At 34.0% G+C, this 11,668-nt stretch overlaps 1 protein-coding gene across 1 annotated transcript; it reads left to right on the forward strand.

Moving 5' to 3' along the window:
* Positions 1 to 5,498: 5,498 nt before the first annotated feature.
* On the forward strand, positions 5,499 to 9,011 carry LOC125211608 (kelch domain-containing protein 3-like). Its single transcript, XM_048111479.1, has 8 exons — positions 5,499 to 6,064; positions 6,546 to 6,695; positions 6,928 to 7,080; positions 7,470 to 7,628; positions 7,719 to 7,991; positions 8,107 to 8,319; positions 8,401 to 8,721; positions 8,793 to 9,011. The coding sequence occupies exons 1-7, from the start codon at positions 5,887 to 5,889 to the stop codon at positions 8,718 to 8,720; spliced, it is 1,446 nt and encodes a 481-aa protein (XP_047967436.1). The 5' UTR covers positions 5,499 to 5,886; the 3' UTR covers position 8,721; positions 8,793 to 9,011.
* The last annotated feature ends 2,657 nt before the right edge of the window (positions 9,012 to 11,668 follow it).

Raw genomic sequence — 11,668 nt, forward strand, 5'->3', positions numbered from 1 at the left:
CCTTCAAGACCAATTCGCCCGCTTATCTCGTGTCTTCAGGAGGCAACCTGCTTATTCCTCGACTAATGAAATGCTTTCTAAAATCTTCTGTGTCGTGAATGAACCCTTGGTAGTACAAAGATGAAGCAATGTAGTTAGGACTGCTCTTCTTCTTTCTTTTCATCTCGATAAGGTCCAAGGTGGAGCATGAGACTTGAATGGAGTTCATATTCACATGGGTGTCTCTGGGTTTGATGTGTCAGCCCCAATGACTTTATTACACTTGGGCCCAAAGCTTTAGGTCTTGCTAGTCGCGCTCTTACTCTTAGGATACTGGATTTGCCGCTACATCGCAACCCACGCGGGACGCCCTCCTTCACTGCTGGATGTTGAGTGGTAAGTTATTTGTGAGTAATAAATCGAGAGTCTCTTAGGACTCTCATTCATTCTCTCTTCAACTCTTCTCTTCAACTCTCTCTCTCTCGTCATTTTCTGTGGTTTCCATTCTGCCTGAGATCTTCTTCTCGAGTGTTTCTCTCAGTTCTCGTAGTGTTTCAAACTCTGAAATCAATGCCAGCAGAGCACTCTTCTGCGGCCTTGCCAAGTCCAGGCTAGGCTCCAACTCAAGTTGTTGGACCTCAGCTAAGTTGAGGCTACTACTGTGTTCTTGTGAGGATCTCAGAGCTTCAGAGTAGCTGGGAGGAGGCCCTCGGTGAAAAGGGGGTCAGCAAGGTGTCGTGAGACTAGAATGCCAGGCACCGTTGAGGCCTTGGTAGATCTCTCAGATTCAGATTAATAAAGAGGTCCTGGTAATTAGCGAATCCCAAGTGATCTGATCCCTACAAGTTATTATATACTCATTGTGTTTGTTTTATTTAATATATATCCTCTTCTAATTTGTTGTATTAAACATAAATTTAAGATAACAATCGAAATTACAAAATTTAAATGCTATTATTAGAATTTATTGAAAGCGGTCAAAAACAAAATTTTCATCGAACTGGCTATTCATTGTCAAGTTTCGTCCAATTTTGTTCGATTATACCTTCTTGGATTTGGTTGGGGGGTTGGCATCGCTTGTCAATTCTAGAATGTTTATCTTCTCGCGCAATGATGTTGGTGCACCCCGGCGTGGGGGACTGCTTGCGATTGAGCTTCTGGGGTATCATAGTCGAATCAATTTGCCGCAACCGGTCCTTCATACTCAACTACAACTAAGTATGATTCAAAAATAAAAAAAAAAGGAGGAAAAGGAACATACAGAGCCTCAACAGACATGGTGAGAAAGGAAAATGAGATCTTTGAGCCCAACCACCTTAGACAAATGTCGGCGTAGCAGTAGTAAGAATCACTCAAATGATATTAAATTAAATTATATTTAGTGTTTTTACTTTTTATAAGGGATAAAGCTTCTTGGGAAGCCAATTTTATTTTTAAAAATTATATTTTGAACTTGGCACAAGAATTTTTTTTTGGATCGGATTTTATTATTTTGCATGCTCTCTTTCTTGGTATATGTTTTAACAATAAATCTAGTCTATAAATTGGAACACATGGCTCAAGGAATGGCTTTTGCAGTAAATTATTTTTCCAATGAATAATTTCGTACTATCAATAGGCAGTTGGTTTCCCCAATGAATAATTAATACTATCAATGTGCAATTGGCTTTTTCAGTAGATGTACTATTATAACTTTAAATCACGAATAAATAAAGTTTGTCCACGTTTTATCATGTTTCCCGCTAAAAATGATTTTAGAAAACTGTCACTTTATATAGTATATTATCTCCGTCCCATATAATTTGGGACATTTTGACCCAGAATGAATTTTAAAAATCTAATGGAAAGTGAGTTGAAAAAATTGGTGGGATGTAGGTCCTACTTTTAAAGGATTAGTTTTATAATAAAATGTGAGTAGAAATGAGTTAGTGAAATATAAGGTCCACTACCAAAAATGGTAAAATTGAAATGAGACAAATTATGTGGGACGACCCAAAACGAAATACTGGGTCAAATTATGTGGAACGGATGGAGTAATAGATAGATTATCACTTTATTTAGTCTAATCCTTAGTCTTATTTTTTTTATGTAGTTATTCTCTTTTTTTTTTCAATTTTATTATACAAAATCTTTTTCTTTCTACATTTTTTTCATATATTTTATTAGGAAAAGTTGATGATATAAATATGCAAAAGAATATACTATACATTGAATGAATGTGATCAAATGCAAACTCTAAATATTGTACAAACTCCAAACTATGATCTGCACCATTAGAAAATGTCAACATATGATAAAATAATAGCAACAAAAAAATGTCAACACAATGTCAACGGTTGATGTTTTGTTGAAATTGTGTTGGCATCAAAATCTTGAAATTTTACATTGTGTTGAATGTGTTTAATACTGTGCTGAAAAATTTGGAATTTGTACAATATATGAGTTTTCATTTTATCACTGCTCATACATTGAATATGTAATTTAATTATATAGATCATTCAATAGTCGTTTTCATAATTTGAAACTTTAAAAAGTATTAATAATAAAATAATTTGATGTGAATGACTAATTATTTCATTTGATGATATCACTAAGAAATTAAGTACTATATGCATGTAGTCATTTTTTTAATTCATAAATTTAAAAGTTATTTAATACTAGTAAAAATAATGTGAAATACTAATATGATTTCTTTGGATGATAACACGAAAAAAGTAAGTATATCTGCATGGGTCATTTTTATAACTTGGAATTTTAAAAATTATTTAATAACAAAATCAGTGGATGCGAATGACTGTAGTATTTCATTTGATGATACCACTAATAAATTAAGTATATATACATGTAATCAATTTTCAATTTAAAAAATTAAAAGCTATTTAATAATAAAATAATTGGATGTGAATGACTATGATTATTTCGTTTGATCATAACATGAAGAAATTAAGTATATGTGCATGTAGTCATTTTTTATAACTAGAAATTAAAAAAATATTTTAAAATAAAATAATTAGATGTGAAATACTATTATTATTTTTTTGGATGATAACATTAAGAAATTAAGTATATGCATATAGTCATTTTCATAATTTGAAATTTTAAAAAATATTAATAATAAAAAAATTAGATGTGAGTGACTGATTATTTCATTTAATGATAAAATTAAGAATTAAGTATATGTGCATGTAGTCATTTTTAAAACTTGAAATTTTAAAACATTTAATAATAAAATAATTAGATATGAATAATTGTAATTTTTTTAATAATAATATTAAAAAATTAAGTATATATACACGTAGTCATTGTTATAATCTAGAATTTTAAGAATTTTTTAATTTAAAACAATTGGACACTGATGACTTTAAAAAATTGATTATTTTGTCAATTCAAATGCTTTTATTAAATTTTTAGAAAGTTATTCTATAATATCTTACCAAAATATTGTAATTTTATTATAAAATTTGTTTTTATTTATTCTCATTGATGATATTCATCCAAACAGTATGTGATCATGATTCATATGGATCATTTTAATAAATATCGCCGGAATTTGGTGGAGTATATCTTCAATTAGTATGTATCCTACAATTATTATAATCATGACTACTTCCCATCCAACAAATTAGTCCAGTACTTACCATCTTTACAATATTTTAGTGTATTCTGACAAATTTTCGATTACTATCAATCTCAAACTATAACTCAATCACCATCCCAAAATCAGTGCATTTTTATAAATATACTAATCGACAAGGATAAAATACTCCCTCCGTTCACCTTAATAGCGACGTTTCATTTCCTGCACTAGTTTTGAGAAAATAATACTTCCCCCATTCAATAAAAATATGGACAATGGATATAGCAAGGGAATTAAGACAAAATTGGTAAAGTAAGAGAGATGAGGAGAATGGTATGGTAAAGTAAGAGAGTTGAGGAGAATGGTAGTTAAAGTAGTGTTAGTGGATAGTGAAACCGATATTATTACATTGATATAACTTTCCAAACATAGAATGCACATGTATTTGTGGGAAGGACAAAATATAAAGTACACATATTTTTATGGGACGGATGGAGTATTAAATAGTTAAAATGGAGAAACAGTAAAGTAAAATATACTCTCTCGGTCCCATTAGAAATGAAACATTTGCTTTTCTGCACGAGATTTTTTGTAATGTTGTTTTGTGAGTTAATGAGATGAGAATAAAGTAAGAGAGATGATATTACTTTTATTTTAGTAAATATTTCATTTTTAATAAGTTAATCCAAAAAAGAAAACGTTTCACTTTTAATGGGAAATAGAGATTATAAAATTATTACTCATAACGGCGAAACTTCAATTTTTAAATTTAGCCTTCATTTAATAATGTAAGTAGGGTTTAGAATCCCTAAACATTTTTAGGTTAGGCCCAAATATGTCACAGCCCAAATAGGATTACATATTTACTATATAAACACCTAATTGTGACAACTCTTCTACGCCTCTCAAGTCCCTGAGCCGTTCACGCATATGTATGTTTGTTTCTACTTGTTTCTTTTGTAATACACGTTTGAATGCATTTTGAATACGAAGGTGATTCATTGTTGTTCTCAGTTATGGCAATTGAGAAAACACACATTCATACTCTTGTATTCATTGTTGTTCTCAGTGATGGCAATTGTTTAAGAGAAAACACACATTCATACATATGTATGATTTTGGAATGGGTTAATGGAATGTGTTGTCTCTAGACTATTTTTTATATCTCATTAAAACTCCTGTCGTCTAGGAATGAGACTATATTTTGTGGACAGAGGAGTACTATATTTTATTATTTTGCTTAATGTTTTAAGTAGTATATTATCGAGTTTTCTTCACAAAATTTATGTGATTATGAAATTCTTATCCATATGCATTATAATGTCAATTTTGTGTATTATTGATATGGTTTTAGTTATTTGCATAATATATACTCCCTCCATCCCAATAAATATGAAACGTTTGCTTTTCGGCACATGATTTTATATAGTGTTCTTTTGTGAGTTAAAGAAGAGAGAGTAAAGTAAGATATAGTAAAAAGTAGAGATAAAGTTATTTCTATTTTGGGAAATTGGTCTTTAAAACCATGAACTTTGCTTAAAATTTGGTATTTCCCATGAACTTTGAAATTGATATATAATATCACGAACTTTGCATTTTGTTTGGTATTTCCCACGGCATGTTTATTGCTATATTTGACTAACTTACGAGGTTTTTTTATCATACTTGGCACAATTAAATCAACGTAGTTTTCAACGTGACTTTTTATGCTACATGTTATGAACTTAAAAAGTGGTTTCAAATATTATAAAGCATATCAAGGTTGCCTATATTAAATAAGATTTTGATGAAAATATCTTATTTGAGTGAGTTTGGAAAATACCAAACAAAATACAAAGTTTGTGATATTATATACCAATTTCAAAGTTCATGGGAAATACCAAATTTTAGGCAAAGTTCATGATTTTAGAGACCAATTTCCCTTCTATTTTAACATACGTTTCATTTTTTATGGGACAACTAAAAAGGAAAACGTTTCATTTCTAGTGGGACAAAGAGAGTAGTATTTAATAACACATTGTGTTACTTGTTTAAAACAAAATTTTGCTTAATAAAAGAATTGATCGTATTTAGGGGTGTAACGGGTATACCCGGTTGATATATTGATTTTAAATACCCGCACCGCCCCTCGTGCCCCGCTTCGGTTGGGTAGCGGGTACCCATTACTGGCCGGGTATCGGGTTGGTACGGGAATTACTGACCCGGGAATCACACCCGCTACCGGTTAGTTTTATAAGTTAGTTTAGGGTTTAGCCGTGAAGGTTTTCACCCTAAGTTGCTTAAGAAATTTCACTAGTTCGAATTCTCCGCTACTTTCTTGAGGTGCGAGCATGCAGTCTACGGGCTTGGTGTTGCGCTGGCAGAGGGTGAAAATTGAGGGCGGTGCTCGCCCTAGGTTGAGGCTTGGCCATACCTGCAACGCCATTGAAGGAGGGCGGCGTATCTATGTAATCGCTGGGCGTGGCGAAGATCAAAGCAATACGAATGGTGTCTATGTTCTCCATACTGGTTATTTCTTGGCCCTTTTTGCCTAATATGCTTTCTAATTTTCAGTTATGTGTTTGTCGTGTTAGTGATATTAATTTTTTGTGTTTAAAATGCACGGATTTTTAGGGTTTGTTTCTGTGCGCGTGTTTATGGAAAATCTATTACAAATATAGTTATCTATTGCTGTTTGCATTTGTATTCTAAACGGATGATATTGAAATTTAATGAGTTGAAGCATAGGTTCTTGTTTTCGATTTCTTGCTTATTGGGCATTTTTTTGTTGTAGATATTCATCATTCTTGAAATATTTGGTTTCTAATTAATTTGAACAATAAATTTTATCCCTAATTCACATATGGATGTTTCTATATGGAATCATTTGCTTTATCTGTATTCATTATTTTGGGGATTAATGGAAACTCGAGCTCTGCTTTATCTGTATTCATTATTTGTGGGGATTAATGGAAACTCCAGCTCTCTTATTATTGTAATGTGTACTCAGATGAAATGACCTGGATTGAGCCTGTTGTGAATGGCATACCTCCTTCCCCAAGGAACGGCCATAGCTGTACCGGTATTGGTGATCAATTGTTTGTTTTTGGTGGCGTGAATGGGAATGAAAGATTTAACGATTTACATGTTTTGGACACCTGTAAGTTCTCAATTCTTTTGCAGTTAAGTTTTAATTTGTATACACTGTTTAGACAACTTTGTTCGTGCTTAATTCTTATGATAGTTTTCTTTAAGTTTATCTTCAACTCAAGTCATTCATTGCCTATGTAACAAATAACTCCTTTCGTTTTTGCATTTTGGAATTGATCCTCTATTGCTTTCACTCAATATGTAATTGACTCTTTTTTTTTATATATTTTTGTCCATGATAGCCTCCAATACATGGATTGCTCCATCTGTTGTTGGGGTACCTCCTGCACCAAGGGCAGGACATAGCGCTGTATTTGTCGGGAAAAAACTAATTGTTTTTGGTGGAGTTGGCATGGATAATGAGGAATATGATGATCTTTATATGTTGGATACTGGTACCAATCTTCTCTCTTTGTCTGCATGTATTGGAAAGAATATCATTTCTGTATATATGTTCAGTTGTCAGCTCCTTGTGTTGTGATGTGCTAAGCAAGGCCCCCTACCTCTCTTGTAAAAATCTGTTCATTTTTGTTTTGTAGATAGCAGCACTCTTTTTTAGATATGATTTTATTGATGCTAATCAATCTTCTTCCTTTATGTATTTCTTTCCCTTTGTATCTGGTTTTATTTAGCCACTTAAGTAGTCTTGAGGAGAGATTTAATTTTGTTTTCATGTTTCCTACATATTAGATGATTGAGAATTCACATAATTCTTTTAGAATTTCACTTTTTCTATGGATTGTGTATGAATCTTTCTCATCCTTTTCTCGGTCTTTATTTACAGAGCCGGATTGTTGGATGTGGGATCGTTTGTCCCCTACTGGTACATTTCCAAGTAATAGGAACTCTCATACTTGCCTTGTGTGGCAGAACAATATTATTGTCGTAGGCGATATTGTCTCTTCCAATATGTCCCAATCTGATGTTCGCGTACTTGATCTTGGTAACTTGTTATTAACATGTTTGATTCTTATAGAAATATGTATAGTAATAATATGTGCATTGACATGTTTTTCATTCCTTAATGATATAGATGCTCTTGAGTGGTCTAATCCCTTTGGAACAACTTTGATTGGCGACCTAGTGTCACCTCCATCTGGAAGAACTTTGTTTGGAAAGTTCGACGAGCAAGTGTCACTTTCAACTGAAAGTTTGTTTGGCGGGCAAGTGGTAAGTCCAACTGGAAGAACATTGTTTGGAAAGTTTGGCGAGCAAGTGCCACCTCCAACTGTAAGAACTTTGTATGCCTTTGGTGGTTTTCCAGAGGATCAGAGATTGTCCAACGTTCTTCACTTTCTGAAATTTAGTAAGTAGATGGTTTCCTAGAATCTTAAAGATTCTACAAGGATCTTCACTTTTTGAAATTTTGTTTATTTACTAAATCTGTCAATTACTAAGTGGATGGTTTTAAATTTATGTAGCAAATAATGCCTGGATCAAAGTACCTGTGATTGGGGAAGGCCCTCCGCACACTTATTGCCCTCCCTCTACTTATTCTATGGGAGATGAAAGCTTCGAACGTGGCCCTCCTGGCACTTATATTATGGGAGGTGATAGCTTTCAAAGTGGCGTGCTTGTGTTTAATGGCCTTTGTGGCGTTAACACATTTGATTATGTGTATTGCCTCCACCCTGGTAATATTGCTTGCATCCTGATCTATTTTTATTTTTTATGAAGTAAACGCCATTCTAATCTCCTAATCTCTCTTTAAACAGATCAAGGAAATGTCGTGGTGACCATGAACAAGAATGTTGTTAATGGTGTACTAATGTTTGGAGAAGATGATGCTGTTATGCTTATGAATCCAGAATATGGCCAGTACAGGCAATTAGCTTTCTTCTTTACAGCTAATAAGCCTTTTTCCATCACGTACGCTGATAATAATGAAACACACTCTGTCCGTTTTCAAATGACGGAGCGTACGGGTGAGTTCGATCTGGTCGGCTTTGAGTGGAATTTTCCGAGCTACACTTTTATAAGACGGACTGATGGAAGTGTGTATTTTTGGCCGAACATTCCTACTATGTTCTTTTGAGGTACGTCTGGATTTCGTTTAACGCTATTCATCTGTGTTTAACGATTCTAATAATTATTTTTTCTGTCGCAGGCTAAAATTTTGATCTTTTCAGATGAAATTTTTGTGTTGCAGGCTAAACTCTCTCACTATTAGTAGAGATTTACATTACACAAATTACATTTTTTTTATTGGTATGTAAACAAAATCCTAAACCCTAAACTCACATTACACAAATTACCTCTATTTTTTGCAGTATGTGGTAGTAAACTTTGCAAGTGAGTTATTACCAATTCATAATTTACCTCTTAACTTTTGTCTGTGCTTTAATCTCGTTTATCTTTATTTTACATCCTTTTAAGATATACTTTCTCTATCCCATAAGATTACCCACTCTATCCTTTTTAGTAAAGTATTGTCCACTAACAATATTTTAATTACTTTTTTTCTCTATCTTTCTTACTTTATTAATTTTGTATTAAAATTTGTGTCAAATTTAAAATGTATATTCTTTTGGGACGGAGTGAGTAATATTTACCTCTATCTTCCACCTAAATTGGTCTAAAATATCCAAATATCTGTGTCCAAAAATCCAATGTAGTAGTATATAATTAATTTTAGATTGGAACGAAAACTTTCAAATATCCAACAAAATCTTAAAAAAATAAAAAATACATTTTTTTAATTTCCAATGTACAGTATATAATTAATCCAAGATTGGACCGAAAAATTTGAAATATCCAACAAAATATTTAATTGCTAACTACAAATAACTTAAGGCCACATGTTTTTAAAAAAAGGCATTTAATTTTTCTTTTTCCTTTAATTTTCGTTTTTATTAATTAAATCAAAAAGAAAAAAAAAAGCAAATTTAAAAGGGTTTTTGGATAAAAATCCAAATATGGTTTTTTAAAATATCAACACAAAGTTTGAGAATGTCAACACAAATTTAGGATTTTACATTGTATACGCTTTTTATTGGCTATTATCTTATTTTTTGGGCGAAATAAAAGTATCAAAAAAAACAAAAATTCTAGATTTTTTTTTTTTAAAAATTTTTACGTATGCAATGGGATATCGTTGGAATTTAAAAATTTTGCTTTTAAATTTTATATATGTTATATGAATTTAAAAATTTTGGGGGTTTTTTTAAAAGTTTGTTTTAAAAAAAAAAGGGTTTTTAAAACCAACTCCTTAACCGCCCCATCTCTTTTATTTTTTTATTGGGAAAATTTTCATTTTTACTTTAAAAAATCTTAACTAAAAGATGGGACCCAATTCCCAACCCCTTTTTAACCAAACCCTTTTCTTAACTTTTTTAAATTTAATTTTTTTATTTTTATTTTCAACAAATCCAAAATTTAAAAAAAAACACACTTCATTAAATAAAATAAAATTACAAATTAAAATCCTAAAAAAAAAAAAATACATAATTAAAATCCTAAAAAAATAAAAACACACATAATTAAAATCCTAAAAAATAAAAACACGTAATTTTAAAATACTAGAAATTAAAAACACTTAAAAACTACTCCGTCGCGAATCATCCTCGAACCCGGTGGCGGTCCCCCTGAAGACCAAGTTGCCTTGCCATCGCCCGCATTGAGAACATGATGTTTGTTTTGGGGAGGCGTCATCTTGGAAGTGTCGCCATCGTGGAGAGCAGTTATGGACCACGGGAAGTATTCGAGCAAGCCGCTCCCGTCGGGTCAGCCCCGGGCTCTTCCCTTCCCCTTCCATCTCCTCTAGCGCCTTCCCCGCTTGGTCCCTTGGGGCCGACGTCGTGAACCGGAGGAGGACCCACCGGCTTCTGGGCGTGTCCCGGCTCTGTGAGGCGTTGCACGATCCGCCGCCCTCCGGCGAGAGCCACCCGTGTAGCCAGCGTTCGAGCTCGAGGCCGGACACCTGCCCACCGATCTTCGTTCGACACGCAAACATTGATATGTTTGAAATCTTTTGACGTCGTCTCTAAAGACGCCATCGCCGCGCAGAATGTCGGCCGTGGCTCGCTTTGGTAATGCTTGCTTCCCCCGTAGCCGGCGCAAAACTTTTTGACATCTCGTCCCCGGTCCCAATGACGCGGAGCATCTTCACGGTGAGGGGCACTCCCTGGCTTTAATCCGTGTTTTTAAAGCTTGGTGACCTTCGCCAAAACCAATTTTTTTTGTTGATTCCGACGATGGGATCGTACGAGACGGTGAGCCAAGAGGTGATGAGGCCATCGTCTCCTTGGGCTGTATGGATGACGACCTAGATCCTCATCCACCACCTCCTCCACCGGGTCTCTTCGTCCTCGGTATCGCGTGGGAGCCTCACATTCTGAGCGGACGTATTCGAATGTGTTCTTCACGAAAATTGGTGTTTGTAGTGTTTGTGTGTGGAATGGAGAATGAAAGAGAGTAGTGTGTATTTTATAAAATAAGAAAAAAGAAAAAAAAAAAATTATTACCGTTGAAAAAAACGGTAATATTCCGTTAATTGAAAAAAAAAATTTAAATCGATTTTTTTTTAAAAAATAAAATTAAAATCGGATATTCGACGCCCTCGCGGGGTCGGCGAGGGGCGTCCGCACCCCGGCGCGTGCCCGTCGCCGCGGTGGCGAGACCGTCCGCCATGCCTCGGCGAGACGGGCCGCGGGACGGCTCGGGCGAGCCGGGGCGGAATGGACGCCACGCGGCGTCTCGTCTCTCGAGCGAGACCGGGCTGGTTCGCCGTGGATGCTCTAACTAACTTGACATTAATACCCCTATTGATTTTATTGGAATCAATCTTACCCTTTTTGGGCGTTTTTGTTGATCGTATTGACATTTTGTGGTTGATGATCTAGGCCTTTAATTTGAATATCTAATGGCTATTATTGAGTTGTAGTTAGCATTAAGCATTGAGTTAACAATATAACACTCCTTATATATATATATATAAGGGCATGTTAGGGTGCCACCACCCAAAATAACACCATACCAATTTCT

Source organism: Salvia hispanica, chromosome 3, assembly GCF_023119035.1.
Source record: "Salvia hispanica cultivar TCC Black 2014 chromosome 3, UniMelb_Shisp_WGS_1.0, whole genome shotgun sequence".
NCBI classification, from domain to species: domain Eukaryota; kingdom Viridiplantae; phylum Streptophyta; class Magnoliopsida; order Lamiales; family Lamiaceae; genus Salvia; species Salvia hispanica.

Bases quoted from the DNA above. Each gene is read 5' to 3' on its own strand.
- LOC125211608 (XM_048111479.1), top strand. From the start codon at position 5,887: ATGCAGTCTACGGGCTTGGTGTTGCGCTGGCAGAGGGTGAAAATTGAG. The intron at 7,081-7,469 runs GTACCAATCTTC...CTTTATTTACAG, and splicing joins TCTTTATATGTTGGATACTG to AGCCGGATTGTTGGATGTGG. The intron at 8,320-8,400 runs GTAATATTGCTT...CTCTTTAAACAG, and splicing joins TGTGTATTGCCTCCACCCTG to ATCAAGGAAATGTCGTGGTG.